Genomic DNA, 23,383 nt, shown 5'->3' with positions numbered 1-23,383 from the left:
AAAAATTCTTACTTGTTGAATATTTTTGACTTCTTCTTGTATTTTGGAGCGTCGGAAAATATAGAGAACCTTCGAGCGATCGTGCTGATAACGTGTTGTGAAAAAGTAAAAATTTACGGTAAAAAATAAAAACTCAAAAACTCAAAATTTATCAAATTCTACACTTTATAAAATTTTTCTCTCTTCACAATTGTGTTTTTCTACACAAATGGAGAGACCTATTTATAGATCTCAATTGGAGATTAGTCAAAAATTAATACATCATTAATTACATCATCACACACTAATTTTCAATATTTTACAACTCAATTTTCAACTTTCAACCTTCAACATTCAACAATAAATAATAATATATATTTATATATATATTTTCAACAAAAATCAATATATTTCAGTATTTCACAATTATATGCTTATAATCATTTTCAAAAAATAAAAAAAATTCCATGCTTTTAATCGGGGATTTTTTATTTTTTATTTTCTAGTAAGAGTAATACCCTTGTGTAGTTGGGGCTAATTGCATCCACATCCCCTGTGAAAAGTCTAAAAGACATAAAACCCCCTGTGTAAAATTAATAGCATGTTAGACCCTATGTTTTTAAAAAATTAGCATAAAAACCCCTATGAGAGGGTATAAATGTGCGCGAGTTTGTATAACGTATGGGTGAAATGTGCTACATTTTAAAAAACTGAGGGATGCATTAGTCTATTAACCCTATGTTTTAAAAAAATTATCATAAAAACCCCTATGAGAGGGTATAAATGTGCCCAAGTTTGTATAACATAGGGGTGAAATGTGCTACATTTTAAAAAACTGAGGTATGCATTAGTCTATTAATATTTCTTAAGGGGTTTTATGTCTTTTAGACTTTTCACAGGAGGTGTGGATGCAATTAGCCCGTGCAGTTATGCTAGCATAACTCATAATATAGGCGACTAGTGTACGCAAAAACGGGAAAATAAGTATTGATTATTTCAATTCATTCCAAATTCAAGTCCAACTTGTGGTTCGTGTTACAATTCTTTACCTATAGTTTGGGCCTTGGAACCGTTTTAAGTATGAATTGGTGTTCAGTACATTGAAAATATGGTACAATTATATGATATTTGAGCACTAATTATTCAAAATCGAGTACAAAAAATAAGATTTTGAATATAAAATCTAAACATCTTTATTAATGTAAACTTGCAACATATGTTTGAGTACTAAAAAATCATATATTTGTACCAGATCTAACACACTGGGTACTCAAATATCATATATGTGTACCATATTTTTAATATTTTGTACCGATTTCCATCCAAATAAGATAAATTTTTTATTAATATCACAATTTTTTTAGTACTCAAAAATTATATATTAGTACTAGATTTGAAACAGTTGATACTCAAATATCATGTACTTGTACCATATTTTTCATGTTTTGTACCGAATTTTATCCGAAACAAAACATGTGGACCCAAGGAGTTTAAACAAAGTTTTTTTTTGATAGGGACTGATCACTAATTTTTGTTTAGGTTTGGGGACTGAATTATAAATAACCGTTGTTTTAAATGGTCTGATATAAAATTAAGAGCATGCTTGAGAGTTGAACGAATGGGGTGAAAATCGAATAGACATTCTCATCTTTTTTTTTTATATATATATATATATATATATATTTATGTTTGATATGACATTAGAATAGCAATATTCATTTCAATAAAAAAAATTACGAATGCCCATTTTCTTACTCATGAGAACATACATTGCACATGATTCCATCCATTGTGGATGAAAATAACTATTCCTACTTCCCATTTATATGTTTTTACAAAAAAAAAATCCTAAATTTAGTTTACTTCAACTAACCTAAACATAGTTTTTTTTTAAAAAAAAAAAACTAACCTAAACATAATATAATAATAATAATAATAATAATAATAATAATAATATTGTTATTAAGATATATATTCAGATTAGTTAAACTAATAATAACATATTTGAGTAGCTGTTATTATAATTTTTTTAGTTAGAAAAGGATTTGATTATTAAAAATAAAAAAATTTTGTTTAGTTCCTTTTCCATTCTTTCTGGTTTCCAACAACTGGAATCATTTAAAAAAGAAAAAAATTCAAATCTCATCCTATTCCAATGTACCAATCCCGTTTGGTACAGAGATGAGATAAATCTTAGACTAGAATGTTGATTGATAAGAAAAAATAAATATGTATTTGATAATGGTAATCTCACCTTTCCTACTTTACTGTAGGGCTTTCTTCCTATATTTCTGTAGATTTCTTCCCCTATCAGATCTTCTCTGATTAGGGGGCTAATTGCTTCTGATCTCGGTTTATTATGGATCCGGACGAAATTTCTAAATTGGTGGCGGAATTAAAGCTTTCAAAACAGAATTAAGTGGTCGAAACACTAATTCTAAATGATGAAGATCTGGCGATCGGGGAACAGCGTATTGCCTACTGTCTGGTGGCCAAAGTGTTATATCCGAAGATGATAAACCCGGAATCATTTAAACAACAGATGCCTCGAATCCTACAAGCGATGAAAAATATAGAGATTACTTCTATGGGTGACAATATCTTTGTTCTAGATTTCAAGGCTTTGCAAGATCGGGTACGGGCTCTTAAAGGTGGGCCATGGAATTTTTTTAAAGATCTGATAATTTTTGTGGAACCTAAAGGTATGCAGAATTCTAGAACCATGTCTTTTGACACGATCTCTATATGGACTCAATGCTACAATCTTCCTCTGGCCTGTATGCATAGGGATATTCTCAAGAAAGTGGGTAGCCAAATTGGAGTGGTGGAGGAGGTGGATACGCGCGAGGATGGTTTCTCCTCGGGTAGGTTTGCTCGTATTAGAGTCCGTCTTGATGTATCCAAACCTATTAAGAAATTTATCAGCATCTCTTCTCGTCAAGATAATGAAGATATCATTGTTCCTCTTGCGTACGAGAGATTACCGGACTATTGTTATAACTGTGGATGCATAGGGCATTCCTTTAGAGATTGTACGACTGTTCCAGTGGAACAGGGGAAGCTGGATTTTGGGTCTTGGCTACGAGCGATTCATCCAAAAGGTGGTACTCGATCTAGGCAGTCTCATCCAGAGAAATCATCGGATCAACGAAATAATTCTTCAACCGTGGGGTCGGAAAGGAAATCAAAGGCTGATACGGAGTCCTCTGAATCTAGGGGAGCACATGATAATATGACCACATTCGGCTGTGTGTTGGCTACTTCAGCAAATGGGGAAACTCAAAATATTGCTATTTTTTCTCCAGTTGACGACCAGGTATCTGAGCATGCTATGATGTCTATTTCTTTATCTGCTGACAGGGATCAATGTTCTTTGATTCCCAATACGATCTCAGAAAAGGAAATTTTGCCTAGTTTTTCGTATGTGATTCCTGCTAATATTTGTGACTTGGGCTCTGTTCAAAATTCTCAAGTGCTAAAGTCTTGGAAACGTCGGGTTCGAGAAAAAAGCAAATCTGACCAGTATTGCAAGGGAGCAGTTAGGGGAATATGATAGTGAAATGAATAAGCGGAAGTCTTCAGAGGTTCTTGATAATCTCGATTTGTCTCTAACGGCGGTGGTTGCTAAGCAACCCCGCCGAATTCAATGAGTTGCATTTGTTGGAACGCTCGAGGGCTTGGGAACCAAAGAGCGTTCCGTGAACTAAAGCGACTTGTCGCTGAAAAGGACCCGTCCCTCCTCTTCCTCTGTGAGACAAAATTGAGGGATTATAATTGTAATAGGTGGAACGTTGTTTTGGGGTTTTCAGGTTATTTTGTGGTTAATTGTGTTGGTCGGAGTGGGGGTTTGATTCTCTTTTGGAAAAAGTCGTTTGATGTTTCTATTTCTTCTTTTTCTTCGGTGCATATTGACTGTTTAGTTATGCATGATGGAAAATCTTGGCGTTTTATAGGTTTCTATGGGAATCCTGTAGCTTGTTTGCGACATGTATCTTGGTCACTTCTTCGTCGTTTGAGTAGTCTTCCTGAATTTGAGAGGATTCCTTGGCTTGTTGGTGGTGATTTCAATAAAATTTGTTTTGATGCGGAAAAAATTGGGGGCATTCCCCGAACTCTTTCTCAAACTAGAGATTTTCGAGAAACTATGGATTTTTGCTCTCTCCAGGATCTTCATGGGATTGGTGATTTCTTTACTTGGGTTAACCGTCGGGCTCGCGAGCATCTCATCTTTGAAAGGTTGGATAGATATGTGGCATCATTTGATTGGAGGATTCTTTTTCCAGTTGCTAGAGTTCAATCGCTTGAGTTCTTTCACTCTGACCATCGCCCTATCTTACTTGACCTTGGGATTTCTTATCAGCCGATTATGCACATAAATTTTGTTTTTCGTTTCGAGAACCATTGGGCTACTGTCCAGGAATGTGCTGAAGTCGTGGAGCAAGGCTGGTGCAAATCTGACTCTTCTTTACCGCTCCCTGCTCGTTTGTTGAGAAGTTCAGAGACTCTCCGCTCTTGGGCTAAGAATCGTTTTGGTAACATCCCGAAAAAGCTTAAACAAAAAAGAAGAGATTTGAATATGCTGAAGACTCAAAATAGGTGGCACGGTTCTGAGAGGAAAATTGTTGTCCTCGAATGTGAGATTGAAGCTTTGGCATCCAAAGAGGAGTCTTATTGGAAGCAGCAAAGTAGGGCTACTTGGCTGGCACAAGGGGACCGTAATTCTAAATATTTTCATGCTTGTGCCTCCGCTAGGAGAGCAAAGAATCATATCTGGGGTCTTGTTTCTACTCATGGTGATTGGTGTACTGAGCCTAGCAGTATGGCAGCCATTATTGAATCATATTTCTCTGATCTGTTCTCATCAGATAACCCGACATCTGAAGACACTAGAAAAATTTTGGATTGTGTGATTCCAAGGATTGATGGTAATCTGAATTTGATCCTAACGACGCCGTTCTCTAAGGAGGAAGTGAGAAAAGCACTTTTTGATATGCATCCAGATAAGGCACCGGGTCCGGATGGGATGAGTGTATTTTTTTATCAGAAATTCTGGAACATCATTCGTGAGGAAGTTACCATGGCAGTCCTTCGAGTTCTTAATGATGGAGCGGAACTTGCATATTGGAATAATACGGTGGTTGCTCTTGTGCCAAAAATTAAGGAGCCTTTGACTCTGAAAAACTTTAGGCCTATTAGTCTCTGTAACATTTGTTATAAAATTGTAGCCCGCGCAGTGACTAATAGGCTGAGACCGATTCTGAACAAAAGTATGAATGATTTTCAGAGTGCTTTCCTTCCAGGTAGACTGATTTTAGACAATATTATATTGAGTTTTGAAATTCTGCATTGGATTCGTTGTAGGAAAGTGGGCAAGACAGGTTACGCTGCTTTGAAATTGGATATGAGCAAGGCTTATGATCGAGTGAAATGGAGCTTTTTAATTGGCATGATGTTGAAATTGGGTTTTGATCAATCTTGGGTGGAGTTGATAATGAGATGTGTTAGTTCTGTCCACTACTCTTTTTCTCTTAATGGGGATCTGGTAGGTAATGTTTCTCCTACTAGAGGTTTGCGTCATGGAGACCCTCTTTCTCCGTATCTATTTGTCTTATGTGCTCATGGTCTTTCTTCATCTTTAATATCTTTGGAATATCGAAATTTGCTTAAAGGAGTTAAAGTTGCGTCGTCCAGTCCTTCTATATCTCACCTATTCTTTGCAGATGATAGCCTGATGTTTTTTCGAGCGACGATGGCAGACACGTCTGCGATTAGAAATTGTTTGAATGGTTATGAGAAAGCTTCTGGCCAGCTGGTCAATTTTGAAAAATCTTCTCTATCTTTTAGCCCCAATACGGATGAGAATATGATTCATGACATTAAAAATATGCTTTGTATTCCTGTGGTCCAAGGTCACGAATTTTATTTGGGTCTCCCAGTGTACTCTGCCAGAAGTAAAAATCTCCAATTTAGATACTTGGTTGAGAGGGTTGTTAACAGAACTTTGGGCTGGGTAATAAAAATTTCTCTTCGGGGGGAAAAGAGACTCTCATTAAATCTGTGCTACAGGCGATTCCTACTTATGCTATGTCATGTTTTAGAATCCCTATCTCGATTTGTGAGAAAATAGAACGTGTTATCTCAAATTTTTGGTGGGGCATGGAGGGTGATCGAAGACGTCTGCATTGGTCCTCCTGGAAGTCTCTTTGCAAGCCTAAATTCATGAGAGAGATGGGTTTTTGAAATTTGGTGTCTTTTAATAAGGCACTTTTGGCAAAACAAATTTGGAGAATTATTACTAATCCAGATTCTCTTGTGGCCCGAGTTCTTAAAGCGAGATATTTTAGACACCAAGATATAATGTCCAGCTCCCTTGGTTCAAATCCGTCTTATATTTGGAGGTCTATTCTCTGGAGTCGTCCTCTTATTGCAAAGGGACTTAGCTGGCGTGTAGGCGATGGCTCAAAAATCGCCATTCAAGGTGATCGGTGGATTTATGGTAAGGAAGTTTGCTTTGCGCAACCCCATCGCACTGGTGAATTCGTCAACGTCAATTCTCTTATCATGAATGGGAGATGGAATGAGCCATTGGTCCGTCAATTATTTATCTCTCACCAAGTGGATGAAATTTTATCTATTCCTTTATCATTGAGTCGGTCTAAAGATCAACGTTTTTGGATTTTTGATTCAAAGGGGAATTATTCAGTGAAAGGAGGATACACTGCAGATATGGGATTCTTTGAAACTCCTCAATCGAGTTCGGCGTTGCATTCTTCAAAATGGTGGCAGTTTATATGGGCACTTTCAATTCCTCCGAAAGTCCGTATCTTTTGGTGGAAGGTTCTAAATAACTTAATCCCTACGGAAGCAAATCTCAAAGCTCACCGTATTCCAGTGTTCGGTTTCTGTCCTCTATGTCATTTTCATAATGATTCAACGTCTCATGCTTTATTCTTTTGTCCGAAAGTTAAATCTATATGGAAGAAAACGGAATTTTGGCAGCTTCTTAAACAAGTAAGATTTCTGGACATATGGGATTTATGTCTTTGGATGAGAGATAAATTGAAAATTGATTAATTTGAATTGTTTGCTGTATGTACTTGGGCGTTGTGGACTGAACGTAATCGAAGTGTACATGATGTTGGGTCTCGTAAAGATGTGGGTGATATTGAGTGGTGTTTTAATTTTTTTTAAGGATTTTAAGAATGTGAGCAGATCCTCCATTTCTTGTCTTGGAGTGGAGACTAACGAATCTCCTAGTTCTTGGTCAGCTCCTCCGCTCAACCTTCTTCGTCTCGATGTGGATGCTGCTTTTAATGATAGTGTCAATGGATTTGCTATTGGTGGTGTTATCAGAAATCACGAGGGGCAACCAATTTTAGCATTTGGAAAAAGGATTCGGAAACCACCTTCTATCGTGTATGCAGAACTTGAGGCTATTCATACTGGTTTATTAATAGCGAGGGTCAATCAATTGCAAATTCACTTCACTTATTCGGACTCCCTTTTGGCAGTGCAAGTAGTCACTTGTCCAACTGGAGATTTGAGCTATGCTGGTGCCATTGCTGAAGAAATTAATTGTTTGCTTGGTCCAGATGTTTCTTGCTTTCTTAGACATGTCCGAAGTTCGGCTAATGGAGTAGCTCATTCACTAGATTCTTTTGCTTTTACCTACCCCTCCCAGTTTGTCTGGATGAGGGGTAATTTTCCTTTTTGGTTGATAAATCTTGTAATTAAAGACATCTCTTGATATTAATATAATACAAGTTTTATCGTAAAAAAAAAAGTATGTATTTGATAGCTTTTTTTTTTATGTTTGATATGATTTTTAAAAGTGAAATAAGTTAGTACAAATAATTTAGATTGACCAAAGTACCCTTTTCTCTCACAATTATTAATCAAGTGGACCAATTTCTTTCCACCCATTTGATTTTCATTATTTATAGTGAAGGGGTAGTTTTGTAAATTACTTTTGTAATCCATTTGGACAAATATAACCAAAGGTAGATTGTGTTGATGGGTTGTCCATGGGCTAGTCCAACTTTTGTCAATCCATATCACAGTCCATGTTCAAAAACCAATTCAAACGTGGGCTTAGTTATCAATCTAGCAGATATCATGTCTATCAAACGGGGCCTAAGTAAATGTTTGTACAAAAACATTGCGAAAAGCAGGGGTAAGCTTCTCATGGGAATTGGACAACACAGAAATATGTTAAAAGGAGAAGCTCACGGGCAGACCTTGATAATGAATTAATGATCCCTTTGTGGATATTTTTGAGTAACGTAGAGACTCTGCTGAACTCAAAGTCCACCCCAAAGTCCTTCCTGTCGGGTCCTTTACTCTAATTATTTTGTATATATATACATACGAAATAGAAATATAATACATTAATACTATACACAAAACATATATGGCAAAATCCATTTGTGTTGTTTCTTGCTTGGTTATGTGGTTGCCTTGTTTGAAAATTACTCCAATAAAATGCACGAGTAATGAAACAGATTTACTAGCATTGCTGGCCTTTAAAGCTGCCATTAATGCTGATCCACTGGGAGCTTTGAACTCTTGGAACGAGACATTGCATTTTTGTACTTGGAATGGTATTCGCTGCGGGAGAAGGCACCGCAGTAGAGTTGTTGCAATAGTCCTTAGGTCTCAGGGTGATACCCCGGAAGGAAACTAGCTCAGCTCATCGATGACCCTAAGTCTGAAAGCCCTCATTATCATCTTCAGGTTGGTTAGGGAGCTCGACTAAGCTCCCCCACCATCTATTTTAGGTCGGCTCGGGAGCTCGGACTAGTGAGCTCGAAAGCTCGGGAGTTCGGAAGCTCAGGAGCTTGGGAGCTCGGGAGCTCGGAAAAGATCCCTCGCATCTTCCTTCGATGACCCTATGGAGCGAGGTCGGGTCGGCCCTGAGTGAGCTCCCGAGGTCGGGTCGGCCCAAGTGAGCTCCCAAGGTCAGCTCGGCAAAGCTTGCCAACGGCGCTCTGGTGCTATTGTTCAGGTCGGCTCCGAGTGAGCTCCTGAGGTCGGGTCGGCCCCGAGTGAGGTCCCGAGGTTGGGTCGGCCCAAGTGAGCTCTCAAGGTCAGCTCGGAAAATATTTAGGAGGTCATTATAATACTCGGGAAAGGTCGGCTGTATGGAAGTTTGGGAGCTCGGCTCAGCAGATGGTGAGCCTGGAGGTTCAACGTCAGCTCACACACTAATCTACCTGTTAGTCTTTATAGGGCAGTTCAGCTCAGATTAAGCGTATTATTATTTTATTTGTTAGACAATATTCGGGAGAGATCTCAGCCTAAATATTCAGGATCGTGATCCCGAGATTCTCGGGTTCTTGATAAGGAAGGTAAACGTTAAATCCAGAGCACTCTCCTATAAATGTCAGGTTCACTTTCATTACTTGGATCCTAATTCTCACTCATGTGCACACACCACTCTCTATATTTTGTTATCCTAGCATCTGACTTGAGCGTCGGAGGGGATATACCGGAATACCTTCCGGCCCCCCTTTAACACTCTTGTTCGTGGTTTCAGGCCAGCATCAGATCATTTTTTGTTGGAGGAGTTTCATCAGCTCATCCAAGAAGATCACATTATTGAGGAATATCAATTGGCGTCGTCTGTGGAAAATCTGAAATAAGACGTTGATATGTTGGGACGTTAGCTTTGGATAGGCAACATGGCCAAACTAGCTTTAGATCAGCTCATACTATCGATGACCCTTACCCCAATGCTCAGGTAGGTCGGCCACCATGGCAGGTTGACTCGCCACATGTATTAGGTCGGAAAAGCGGAGGTTGGCAGCTCGACATATTTAACATGTTGGAGATGGTGTGAGCTCGGATAAGACACCAGGTGGTGACAAGTTTTACAGGTTATTTTGAGCTGACTTCGCGGGATCAACTTAGATTCAAGTGTTCTCGATTTAACAAGGTATGAAGTTGAGCTTACGCTTTAGATCAACTCAGATTCAGGTTTGCAAGTTACAAAGTTGAGCTTACGCTTTAGCTCAGCTCAAATTCAGGTTTGCAAGTTACGAAGTTGAGCTTAAGCTTTAGCTCAGCTCAGATTCAGGTGTTCTCGATTTTACAAGGTATGAAGTTAAGCTTACGCTTTAGCTCAGCTCAGATTCAGGTTTGCAAGTTACGAATTTGAGCTTACGCTTTAGCTCAGCTCAAATTCAGGTTTGCAAGTTACGAAGTTGAGCTTAAGCTTTAGCTCAGCTCAGATTCAGGTGTTCTCAATTTTACAAGGTGTGAAGTTGAGCTTACACTTTCGCTGAGATCAGATTCAGGTTTGCAAATTTCAAAATTGAGCTTACACATTAGCTCAGCTCAGATTTATGTGTTCAATTTTAAAAGTTAGAAAGTTGAGCCTATAGCTTAGCTCGTATGCATATTACTTAGAAGATTCGAAAGGAAAATATTGAAGAGGCCTTGAAGTGCTTATAGTTTGCGCAAATATTATCATTTTATTGTCGTTATTTTGTAATTAATTTTGGAGAACATTTTGTTTTGAATTCAAAGATTTAGTTGATTTATCTTATATCATAAAGTTCAGAAAGCCCTTGGTCACACCGCTTTTGGCCCCTGACCTCGGCTCAGCTCAAAATACTTGATCTACTAATGAAGCACCACCTTGGTCACGCCACGCTTGGCCCCTGACCTCGGCTCAGCTCAAAAGACGACCTACTCAAGCACCACCTTGGTCACGCCACGCTTGGCCCCTGACCTCGACTCAACTCAAAAGACTTGATCTACTCAAGCATCACCTTGGTCATGCCACGCTTGGCCCCTGACCTCGGCTCGGCTCAGCTCAAAAGACTTGATCTAAAGCACCACCTTGGTCACGCCGCGCTTGGCCCCTGACCTCGGCTCAGCTCAAAATACTTGATCTACTAATGAAGCACCACCTTGGTCACGCCACGCTTGCCCCTGACCTCGGCTTAGCTCAAAAGACTTGATCTACTCAAGCATCACCTTGGTCACGCCACGCTTGGCCCCTGACCTTGGCTTAGCTCAAAAAACTTGATCTAAAGCACCACCTTGGTCACGCCACGCTTGGCCCCTGACCTTGGCTCAGCTCAAAAGACTTGATCTACTCAAGCACCACCTTGGTCACGCCACGCTTGGCCTTTGACCACGGCTCAGCTCAAAAGACTTGATCTACTCAAGCATCACCTTGGTCACGCCATGCTTGGCCCCTGACCTCGGCTCAGATCAAAAAACTTGATCTAAAGCACCACCTTGGTCACGCCGCGCTTGGCCTCTGACCTCGGCTCAGCTCAAAATACTTGATCTACTAATGAAGCACCACCTTGGTCACGCCACGCTTGGCCCCTGACCTCAGCTCAGCTCAAAAGACTAAATCTACTCAAGCGCCCCAGCAAATGTGACATGATACTTCATATTGATTTCACCAGATCAGCTCGGCTCATCTTTATGTGTTAGCGTTATTTCAGTGATTATTACGCTCACGTCAGGAGCTCGGCTCATTTTTCATGTGTTAGCATTATTTCAGTGCTTATTATGCTCACGTCACGAGCTCGACTCATCTTCATGTGAGCATTATTCAGTGCTTATTATGCTCACGTCAGGATCTCGACAATCCTCAAGTGTTAACATGTTGATTTTTCTCAGTCAGGAGCTCGGCTCATCCTCAAGTGTTAACATTTATTTTGATGTTGATTTTGCTCAGTCAGGAGCTCGGGTCATCTTCATGTGTTAGCATTATTTCAGTGCTTATTACACTCGCGTCATGAGCTCGGCTCATCTTCATGTGTAAGCATTATTTCAGTGCTTATTATGCTCACGTCAGGAGCTCGGCTCATCCTCAAGTGTTAACATTTATTTTGATGTTGATTTTGCTCAGTCAGGAGCTCGGCTCATCCTCAAGTGTTAGTATTATTTCTGTGTTTATGGTTCTCACCTCAGGAGATCGGCTCAGCTTCAAGGATTATTTGAGTTCTATCATGTTTGCTCTAAGAGCTCGGCTCGGAATTGGTTAGCGTCATCTCGAAATAAAAACTTAACGAAATTTGAGTCTTCGACCTCAGTTGGACTTCTAGGGGAGGGACTTGTGATACCCCGGAAAGAAACTAGCTCAGCTCATCGATGACCCTAAGTCTGAAAGCCCTCATTATCAGCTTCAGGTTGGTTAGGGAGCTCGGCTAAGCTCCCCCACCATCTATTTTAGGTCGGCTCGGGAGCTCGGACTAGTGAGCTCGAAAGCTCGGGACTTCGGAAGCTCAGGAGCTTGGGAGCTCGGAAAATATCCCTCGCATCTTCCTTCGATGACCCTATGGAGCGAGGTCGGGTCGGCCCTGAGTGAGCTCCCGAGGTCGGGTCGGCCCAAGTGAGCTCCCAAGGTCAGCTCGGCAAAGCTTGCCAACGGCGCTCTGGTGCTATTGTTCAGGTCGGCCCCGAGTGAGCTCCCGAGGTCGGGTCGGCCCAAGTGAGCTCCTATGGTCAGCGCGACAAAGCTTGCCAACAACGCTCTGGTGTTATTGTTCAGGTCGACCCCGAGTGAGCTCCCGAGGTCGGGTCAGCCCAAGTGAGCTCTCAAGGTCAGCTCGGCAAATATTTAGGAGGTCATTATAATACTCGGGAAAGGTCGGCTGTATGGAAGTTTGGGAGCTCGGCTCAGCAGATGGTGAGCTTGGAGGTGCAACGTCAGCTCACACACTAATCTACCTGTTAGTCTTTATAGGGCAGTTCAGCTCAGATTAAGCGTATTATTATTTCATTTATTAGACAAGATTCGGGAGAGATCTCAGCCTAAATATTTGGGATCGTGATCCCGAGATTCTCGGGTTCTTGATAAGAAAGGTAAGCGTTAAATCCGGAGCTCACTCCTATAAATGTCAGGTTCACTTTCATTACTTGGATCCTAATTCTCACTCGTGTGCACACACCACTCTCTATATTTCGCTATCCTAGTATCTGACTTGAGTGTCGGAGTGGATACGCCGAAATACCTTCCGGCCCCCGTTTAACACTCTTGTTCGTGGTTTCAAGCCAGCAGCAGATCATTTTTTGTTGGAGGAGTTTCACCAGCTCATCCAAGAAGATCACATTATTGAGGAATATCACGGGGCTTGGAGGGATCACTCTCACCTCATGTTGGTAATCTATCTTTTCTTAGAGAGATCAATCTCCAAAACAATAGCTTTTATGGCCAAATTCCACAAGAAGTTGGCCTCTTGAGGCGACTCGAGTATTTAGAATTCAGTAACAATTCTTTTGTCGGCCCGATACCCACAAACATTTCCCAATGTTCAAATCTTGTTTATCTTAACTTGATTGACAACAGCCTCTCGGGAAGGATTCCATTTGAGCTTGGATATCTTTACAGACTCAGAGATCTTGGCTTGGGGAAAAACAACCTCTCCGGCTCTATACCACCAATCATTGGCAACCTATCATCTCTTCGACAAATTTCTTTGCTGAGAAGTGGCTTGGCAGGAGAAATTCCCGACTCATTTGCCCAGCTCCAGAACCTAAAATATCTCCTTTTAAGCACTAATAGTTTAACTGGTACAATTCCTTCCGGTCTCTTTAATTTATCTAGCCTCTCTTTATTCGATGTCTCACTTAATCAACTCCAAGGACCTATGCCTACTAACATAGGCCTCACACTTCCTAAGTTGATGTTTCTTAATGTAGCGATGAACAAGTTGAGTGGAACCATTCCAATTTCACTCGCAAATGCAACCTTACTTGGAAACATAATCTTGACTGCAAATAGCTTTCATGGGCCAATACCCAAAGAACTTGGAAGCCTTTCAAATCTAAGAAACTTGCTCATTGCATATAATAATATTCAAGATGAAATAAGTTTCATATCATCGTTCACAAATTGCACCAACCTCAGACATTTTGTTGTCAGTCATAACTTTTTGAGTGGTTCGTTGCCAAACTCAATCACTAATCTTTCGAGTGAAATTAGTTGGCTAAGTCTATCGGGAAATCAAATACACGGAAAGATTCATTCAGGTATTAGAAACCTTGTCGGTCTCACTCGTCTTTCATCAAGCAATAACTACCTTAGCGGCCCTATTCCTTTCAGCATTGGGGAACTTTCTAACTTGCAAGAGCTTTACTTGGGAGCCAATAGGTTGACAGGCGAGATACTATATACCCTGGGAAACTTGACTTCGTTAAACCACTTGGAAATACAAGATAACTACCTTTCGGGAAGCATACCTCGGAGTCTCAGTGGCTGCACCAGCTTGTTATCCTTGAATCTTTCTAATAACAATCTTAATGGTTACATACCTGGAGAGATTATGAGTCTTTCTTCAGTATCCATGTTTCTTGATCTTTCAAACAATGCTTTCGCTGGTTCTATTCCAGATGATGTTGGCTCTCTAACAAACCTTGCAAACTTAGACTTGTTCGAACAATGGGCTATCGGGACAAATTCCAAAGTCTCTTAGCGGTTGCAGTATCCTACAAGTGCTTTATCAGCAGGGCAATTTGCTTCAAGTGGAGATTCCACCGGACCTAAGTGCTTTGAGGGGTTTACAAAAGCTCGATCTTTCACGAAATAATTTGTCCGGTAAAATACCAGTTTTCCTGGGGAATCTGAATCTAGAAAACCTCAACCTCCCAGCACAAGGAGTGTTTAGGAACAGGACAGCAGTTTCGCTCGATGGGAACGAGGAATTGCGTGGTGGAGTTCTTAAGTTAAAACTCCCTCCTTGTTCTTCTCCGAAGCCCTCCAAGGAAAACATGTCAACACTAAAGAAAATCTTGATTCCGGTTGCTGGAGGCATTGGTTTTGCACTTGCATCATGCTTTCTCATATACGTCTATCGACGAAAAATGACCATAAAAAACCCCTCTTCTCTAGTGGCGTCATTCATTGGAGCTCAGTTTATGAGGCTTTCTTACGCAGACCTCCTAAAAGCCACTGGTGGATTCTCCGAAGAGAACTTGATTGGTGCCGGAAGATTTGGATCTGTTTACAAAGGGATTCTTGACGACGGACAGCCAACTGTTGCAGTGAAAGTGCTTAATCTTTTCGTGAAAGGAGCCATTAAGAGCTTTGCAGCGGAATGCAATGCCCTTAAAGGCTTAAAGCACCGAAACTTGTTAAAGATATTGAGCGTTTGCAACAGTGTTGATTATAACCAAAATGAATTCAAAGCACTAGTTTACGAATTTCATGCTAATGGTAGTTTGGAGAAGTGGTTGCACCGAAATACAGAGCAAGAAGAACATGATGCTGCAGAATCCAGGAGCCTAAACATGCTCGAGAGGCTCAAAATCGCCATCGATGTTGCTCATGCACTCGAGTATCTGCACGTGGGTTCCGATTCAACTATAGTTCTTGGTGACGTGAAGCCGAGTAATATTCTTTTGGATCAAGACATGAACGCACATGTGGGTGATTTTGGCTTGGCCAAGATAGTTTCGAACATAGTTCCATCGCATCAAAACAGCAGCTCAATCGCGATGAAGGGTACCGTAGGTGTAGTGACCCTGCATGGAATCACCTACTAACTGGCAACTAATAGCATGCATTAAACTTAATACAGCAAAATACTTAACAGAGTAAAAACGTGCGAAAACATAATCCATAATTTACATATCAGCTTAGTAATATAATCCAGGCTTAAATCTGTAGTGATACAACCATATCGAAATTCTTAAAAGTAAATATTATACAGCTAATAAATCGTGCTGTATAAAAAACTTTCAAAGCTCCTGCTCCCTAGTCCTGCCTTGAACTACCAGCTCCGTCCATCCTGCGACCTGCCCCATGGAATAGGGTGTCCAAGATAACAACTAGGACGTGAGCGCTACGCCCAGTACATAGACATGAGTAAACATATGTATATAATGCATGCAACATGATGACTGGTACAGGGTCATCTGAAAAGTCATGCTCAGAACCGGCGCCATATGAGTGCTGCCACCGCACGGATCAACCTCTGGGTGCAACCACACTCGTCTAGTACACCAGAGTAGACAGACATAAATGCCCCCGCCGTCGCAGTACCCTCAGTGACAGACTATCGAGTATAGAGCTGAGCGGCTCTATAATCAGGTATAACAAAGAATAGGCTCAACGTGTATATGCACATGACATATGAGTATAGAAAACGGTAAATCATACATCATGCCATATAATAATGCCAAATAAATGCAACATATAAACATGTATACTCGCTGGCAATCTCAGTCAATGTGTACGTACCTCTAGGCTAGTTCAAGTATAATAGATCCTAGGTTCCAAGCCTATATTCAAAAATTCATCGTATCACTACATAAATTCTATAAGTCTTAACTAAGCTAATAAGTACTCCCAAAACTTAAATAGATTCCCGGACCATACCTTCGTCCGTAGTTAGCCCTTTGGAGTCGCTAGTCCCGGATGACTATAACCACACCTTGGTTATTCCAGAACCTCTATTATAACCGATAGGGCCCTCAAGTGTATATCTCACACTATATAACTGAAGAAGGAAACTCGGGAATTCGTAATTGAAAATGAACCCTGAACGGCCCTTTTTATAGCCAAATTTCTCGGCCAGGATCGGAACTTCCGATTTCGGGATCGGAGCTTCCGATCCAGCTCATTGCGTGCATGTCTGCCACGCCAGGATCGGAACTTCCGATCTACGATCGGAGCTTCCGATCTGCTCTATGACCGACACTTGTCAAAACTCGCAACTGAGTCATCGATCATTTTTTACAGCTGGGGATCGGAACTTCCGTTCCAGGATCGGAGCTTCCGTTCCGATCGGAGCTTACTATCCGGGATCGAAGCTTACTATCCGGGATCGGAACTTACTATCCGGCCCAAAATGAAAAAGCCCAAATTTTACTTCTGAAGTCCAATAACACTCCGAAATTGGTTAAATATCAACCCTTAATCATGTTTAACATATTATTATCTTAAAATGGTATCTGGGTTACTACATTCTCCCCACCTTTAGATATTTCGTCCGCGAAATAACATCTAAAGATAATAAAGATAATAATATGAAACATCAAACCATGTCTTATTACAACAACGGTAATTACATCTTATATGGTAATCAAAAATACAAAGCAAACAACTCAGGATATTCTGCTCGCATACGACTCTCAGTTTCCCAAGTTGCTTCTTCAACGCCTCGGCGCTGCCACTGTACCATCACAAGTGGTATAGTCTTGTTCCGAAAAACTTTCTCCTTCCTGTCTAGGATACAGATTGGTCGTTCAACAAAAGACAGATCTGGCTCTAGCTGAATATCAGTAGATTGAATCACATGAGATTCATCAGCTATGTATTGTCGAAGCAACGACACATGAAAAATATTGTGTATACTGGAAAGAGATGGCGGTAAAGCCAAACGATAAGCAACATCTCCGATCTTCTCCAGTATCTGGAAAGGCCCAATGTAACGAGGAGACAACTTGCCTTTCACACCAAATCTCATCACCTTCCTAAAAGGTGATACTCGCAGAAAAACATATTCACCAGGCTCAAACTGAAGTGGCCTGCGGCGAATATTCGCATAACTGGCTTGTCTATCTTGAGCAACTTTTATCCTATGCTTGATCAAATCTACCTTGTCTACAATCTGCTGCACCAATTCAGGACCCTCGACTTGCCGTTCCCCGACTTCATTCCAGAATAACGGAGTACGACATCGTCGACCATACAATGCCTCGAAAGGTGCCATATCAATACTACGATGATAACTGTTATTGTAGGCAAATTCAATCAAAGGTAACTGATCCTACCAAGATAAACCAAAATCCATGACAGAAGAACGTAGCATATCCTCTAGCGTACGAATAGTGCGCTTTGACTGCCCGTCAGTCTCCGGATGATACGCCGTGCTCAAACTCAGAGTGGTACCCAACGTCTGCTGAAAACTACCCCAAAAATGTGAAGTAAATCGCGGATCTCTATCACTGACGATACTCACTGGAATCCCATGTAATCGCACAATCTCCTGGATGTATAAGCGTGCCATGCGATCATAAGAATACTCCCGGTTATAAGGAATAAAGTGTGCTGATTTCGTCAAACGGTCAACAACGACCCAAATAGCATCACACTGACGTGACGTCATAGGTAAGTGGGTGACAAAATCCATAGTCACGTGCTCCCACTTCCATTCGGGAATCTCAAGATTCTGCAGTAATCCACCTGGTCGTCGATGTTCAGCTTTGACCTGTTGACAAACCAAACATCTCGAAACAAACTGATAAACACTTCGCTTCATTCCCTTCCACCAGAATCTAGTTCGCAAGTCCTTATACATTTTCATACTTCCAGGATGAACTGATAATCGACTCCTGTGAGCTTGAGATAGAATATCATTCCTGAGCTCCGCAACATTAGGTACAACCACTCTATTGGATAGGCACAATAAACCATCTGCCTGAAAATGGAATCCAGATGTATTAACTCCATTGGCTAGACGTGCCAATCGCTGAGTCTTAACATCAGATATCTGAGCATCTCTGATTCGAGAATACAATGTTGGCTCAGATAGAATAGTATACAAACGAATCTCATTCCTCCCTTTCTTGTGCTTGAGCGTAAAACTCAATGAACAGCATTCTTGAATCATATGAGATATTTCATAGTCTGAAGTGCAGACAGTCTCACCTGCCGACTCAAGGCATCAGCAGTAAGATTAGCAGAACCTGGATGATATTTGATTTCACAATCATAATCCTTCAGGAGATCCATCCAGCGTCTCTGTCGCATATTCAATTCTGCCTGAGTGAATAAATACTTCAAACTCTTGTGATCCGTAAATATCTCAAATTTCTCGCCATAAAGATAATGTCTCCAAATCTTGAGCGCAAATACAATGGCGGCTAACTCGAGATCATGCACTGGATAATTACTCTCATGCGACTTCAACTGTCGAGAAGCATAGGCAATAACATGTCCATGCTGTGTCAAAACACATCCTAACCCCTGACCAGAGGCATCAGTATAGACAACATAACCTCCTGATCCAGAAGGTAGAGCTAGCACAGGTGCAGTAGTAAGACGTCTACGCAGCTCGTGAAATGACTCCTCACAATCCGAGGACCAAATGAAGGCAACATCTTTCCGTGTAAGCTGAGTCAAAGGCCTGGCCAACTGTGAAAAATTCTCGATGAACCGACGGTAATATCCCGCTAGACCCAAGAAACTACGAATCTCAGCAACCGTCGTCAGTCGAGACCAGTTCATCACTGCCTCTATCTTATTAGGATCAACAGATATCCCTTCATTAGAAATCACATGACCGAGAAATACTACCCGATCAAGCCAGAATTCACACTTGCTTAATTTCGCATATAGCTGCTTATCTCGTAACGTCTGTAGAACAATTCTCAAATGCTGTGCATGCTCATCCTTATTATGAGAATAAACAAGAATATCATCTATAAAGACGATGACAAATCTATCCAGATAATCTCGAAATATCTGATTCATCAGATTCATAAAGACTGCCGGTGCATTCGTCAAACCGAATGGCATCACCAGAAATTCATAATGCCCGTATCTGGTCCTGAAAGCAGTCGTAGATATATCTGAGTCTCGTACCCGCATCTGATGGTATCCAGATCTCAGATCTATCTTCGAATAAACAGAAGTACCCTGTAGTTGATCAAACAGATCATCAATTCGCGGCAAAGGATACTTATTCTTGATGGTGACACGATTCAACTGCCTGTAATCAATACATAATCGCATCGATCCATCCTTCTTCTTGACAAACAAAACAGGTGCTCCCCACGGAGAAACACTCGGACGAATATATCCCTTATCAAGTAGATCTTGCAACTGCTGTTTCAATTCCCTCATCTCTGACGGTGCCAGACGATAAGGTGCTCGGGATATAGGCGTAGTTCCTGGTACTAGATCAATACCAAATTCAACCTCTCGAACCGGAGGAAAACCAGGAATCTCATCAGGGAATACGTCAGGAAACTCGCTGACAACCGGTAGCTGATCAATACCCGTACTACTCATGGACATATCAACTGCATAGATGGGTCCCAGGATCGAAACCTGGCTCTGATACCAAAAATGTAGTGACCCTGCATGGAATCACCTACTAACTGGCAACTAATAGCATGCATTAAACTTAATACAGCAAAATACTTAACAGAGTAAAAACGTGCGGAAACATAATCCATAATTTACATATCAGCTTAGTAATATAATCCAGGCTTAAATCTGTAGTGATACAACCATATCGAAATTCTTAAAAGTAAACATTATACAGCTAATAAATCGTGCTGTATAAAAAACTTTCAAAGCTCCTGCTCCCTAGTCCTGCCTTGAACTACCAGCTCCGTCCATCCTGCGACCTGCCTCATGGAATAGGGTGTCCAAGATAACAACTAGGACGTGAGCGCTACGCCCAGTACATAGACATGAGTAAACATATGTATATAATGCATGCAACATGATGACTGGTACAGGGTCATCTGAAAAGTCATGCTCAGAACCGGCGCCATATGAGTGCTGCCACCGCACGGATCAACCTCTGGGTGCAACCACACTCGTCTAGTACACCAGAGTAGACAGACATAAATGCCCCCGCCGTCGCGGTACCCTCAGTGACAGACTATCGAGTATAGAGCTGAGCGGCTCTATAATCAGGTATAACAAAGAATAGGCTCAACGTGTATATGCACATGACATATGAGTATAGAAAACGGTAAATCATACATCATGCCATATAATAATGCCAAATAAATGCAACATATAAACATGTATACTCGCTGGCAATCTCAGTCAATGTGTACGTACCTCTAGTCTAGTTCAAGTATAATAGATCCTAGGTTCCAAGCCTATATTCAAAAATTCATCGTATCACTACATAAATTCTATAAGTCTTAACTAAGCTAATAAGTACTCCCAAAACTTAAATAGATTCCCGGACCATATCTTCGTCCGTAGTTAGCCCTTTGGAGTCGCTAGTCCCGGATGACTATAACCACACCTTGGTTATTCCAGAACCTCTATTATAACCGATAGGGCCCTCAAGTGTATATCTCACACTATATAACTGAAGAAGGAAACTCGGGAATTCGTAATTGAAAATGAACCCTGAACGGCCCTTTTTATAGCCAAATTTCTCGGCCAGGATCGGAACTTCCGATTTCGGGATCGGAGCTTCCGATCCAGCTCATTGCATGCATGTCTGCCACGCCAGGATCGGAACTTCCGATCTACGATCGGAGCTTCCGATCTGCTCTATGACCGACACTTGTCAAAACTCGCAACTGAGTCATCGATCATTTTTGACAGCTGGGGATCGGAACTTCCGTTCCAGGATCGGAGCTTCCGTTCCGATCGGAGCTTACTATCCGGGATCGGAGCTTACTATCCGGGATCGGAACTTACTATCCGGCCCAAAATGAAAAAGCCCAAATTTTACTTCTGAAGTCCAATAACACTCCGAAATTGGTTAAATACCAACCCTTAATCATGTTTAACATATTATTATCTTAAAATGGTATCTACAGTAGGCTATGTTCCTCCAGGTATTACTTCCTTCAATCCATACTCTTCTGTGCATTTGTAACTAATGAATTCTTCTAGTGTTCCCTCCACGACACCGAAACAGAACAATAAACAAGGAACACCAAGTTAAATATGTTGTCTATTTTTTGTTTTGTTAAAAAAAACAATCTTTACCTATTAGTACACTATTGGATTTTGTATGTTGGAGCATCTGCAGAATATTGCACCGGTGGTTCCTTTTCGACGGAAGGAGACGTATACAGCTATGGCATTCTACTGCTGGAGATGTTTACCAATAAAAAACCAACTGACGATGAATTCTGCCATGGGGTAAATCTTCACATTTTGGTTAGTAACGCTCTTCCAGACCGCGCAATGGAAATGGTGGATCCTCTCATGATTCTGATGTAAAATGAGATGACTGATAAAAAGAAAGAGTGTGTGGTTTCTGTACTACACATTGGAGTGGGTTGTTCAAGAGAAGCACCAATAGACAGAATGTTGATGTCAAATGTTGTTGGTGAATTGTGCAAGATCAGATATAGATGTTCTTCTGGTTCTCTGATGCAATAATCAACTTAGCTCATGTGTTGTGTGAATCTTGCCAACTTCAAATGTGAGGCCAATACCCACCGTTTATAATCTTTGGGAATTTTGAATTCTACTTGTGTCGAATATGCTTATGTTGTGACTTTTGAAAAATAATTCTGTAATTTGTGGATTATGTGGGTTGTTACATTTGTAAATTATATATCTTACTATACCATATATTACTATACGATGAAAGTAGGATTCGGTGCCGATACTAACTTTTAATTGATTTGATGAACTTTGTTTAAAATTATAATTATATTCTCATTATATAATTTTATTGATAATTTTTGTTTGAAACGGGCTTTTTTAAGTCTTACAATCATGTTTTTATCTATATTTTAAGATTATCTTGATCTATATTTTTAAATTGTTATACGACTTTAGCACTTTTAATAAAAAATAATATGAAAATTTATTAATGTGAAAATAACAAAGAACTATCATTATGAAAATTTTCAATTGTATAAGAATGCAACGTGTGCAATAAGATATTAGTACAATATAATAATGTATGGTCATTTTAGTAGACGAGAAAATAACTCTTGATTCATTTCATAAATTATCATAAGATGATATTTCGGTAAATTTCATTTGGACGGACAAAAATATCTATTTTTTCATTCAACAAAAATAATTATAACAATGTATTTTAATAAATTTTAAAATTAAATAATAATATAATTTGTTCATCATAACTAATAGCTTAAATTTGCAAAAAATAATTAATTAAGTTAAAAAAATGTGCAAATTGCTCAAAAATCCCCAATGCAAACATGTTTTGCTCTGCACTCCCTAGCCACTTTTTTGTACCATAATTTTTGTTAATTTGTACCACATTTTTTATGGTTTTGTACCACATCTTGTATTGTTTTATACCATATTTTATGACTAGGGACCCCAAAGCAAAATATGTTTGCATTTGGGGATTTTTGAGCAAATTGCCCTTAAAAAATTCTGCCCTGTTTGCATTCTTTGTCTACTATGTGTTTGTGTTTTTGCCTGGTGCAGTGTGCGGGGGAAAATGTTATCTTATAATTATTGTTTCATGGTTACTTGATTCGAAGTGGACTATGGACATAATTCTCTTTAGTGTATGCATGGAGAACTGGAGAAGGATGTGATCTCATGGAGCTTGATGATCCGAGGTTACGTATTTCGGCACTGTTTGGTTTGATGTATTATTAATCTATGTATAACTTATTCCAATCAATTTCGCTTTATTTTCGTCATATTATTTATCTATTTTTTAATTAATAATTTTACATCAATTAAATCAAATAAATTATAATTTATCCATCAAATCAAATAATGTATTAACTAATTTTT

General features: G+C 40.1%; 2 protein-coding genes and 1 pseudogene across 3 annotated transcripts; all 3 read left to right on the top strand.

The window, feature by feature from the left end:
• The first annotated feature begins 2,153 nt into the window (after positions 1-2,153).
• Positions 2,154-4,474, top strand: LOC140864337 (uncharacterized). Of its 2 annotated transcripts, none has more exons than XM_073268465.1 (2): positions 2,154-2,843; positions 2,922-4,474. In XM_073268465.1, exons 1-2 carry the CDS (start codon positions 2,492-2,494, stop codon positions 3,530-3,532), a joined length of 963 nt encoding a protein of 320 aa, XP_073124566.1. In that variant the 5' UTR covers positions 2,154-2,491; the 3' UTR covers positions 3,533-4,474. The 2 variants fall into 2 exon arrangements, with proteins under 2 accessions (XP_073124566.1, XP_073124567.1); XM_073268466.1 differs by having other exon boundaries at positions 2,154-3,295; positions 3,933-4,474.
• Positions 4,124-7,726, top strand: LOC140860463 (uncharacterized). The gene is made up of 4 exons (XM_073263472.1): positions 4,124-5,989; positions 6,412-6,567; positions 6,670-6,816; positions 7,172-7,726. The coding sequence occupies exons 1-4, from the start codon at positions 4,124-4,126 to the stop codon at positions 7,724-7,726; spliced, it is 2,724 nt and encodes a 907-aa protein (XP_073119573.1).
• Positions 7,727-8,420: 694 nt separating this feature from the next.
• LOC140861773 (uncharacterized) lies at positions 8,421-22,078 on the top strand (annotated as a pseudogene).
• Positions 22,079-23,383: the final 1,305 nt, after the last annotated feature.

This window comes from Henckelia pumila, chromosome 4 (genome assembly GCF_033568475.1).
Source record: "Henckelia pumila isolate YLH828 chromosome 4, ASM3356847v2, whole genome shotgun sequence".
Classification (NCBI taxonomy): Eukaryota; Viridiplantae; Streptophyta; class Magnoliopsida; order Lamiales; family Gesneriaceae; genus Henckelia; species Henckelia pumila.
Note: the sequence above shows the minus strand (reverse complement) of the source record. Positions and strands in the feature narration are given on the sequence as shown.

Bases quoted from the DNA above. Each gene is read 5' to 3' on its own strand.
- LOC140864337 (XM_073268465.1), top strand. From the start codon at position 2,492: ATGATAAACCCGGAATCATTTAAACAACAGATGCCTCGAATCCTACAA. The intron at 2,844-2,921 runs GTAGGTTTGCTC...CTTCTCGTCAAG, and splicing joins CGAGGATGGTTTCTCCTCGG to ATAATGAAGATATCATTGTT.
- LOC140860463 (XM_073263472.1), top strand. From the start codon at position 4,124: ATGGATTTTTGCTCTCTCCAGGATCTTCATGGGATTGGTGATTTCTTT. The intron at 5,990-6,411 runs GTAATAAAAATT...CTTATTGCAAAG, and splicing joins TTAACAGAACTTTGGGCTGG to GGACTTAGCTGGCGTGTAGG. The intron at 6,817-7,171 runs GTTCTAAATAAC...ATTTTTTTTAAG, and splicing joins TCCGTATCTTTTGGTGGAAG to GATTTTAAGAATGTGAGCAG.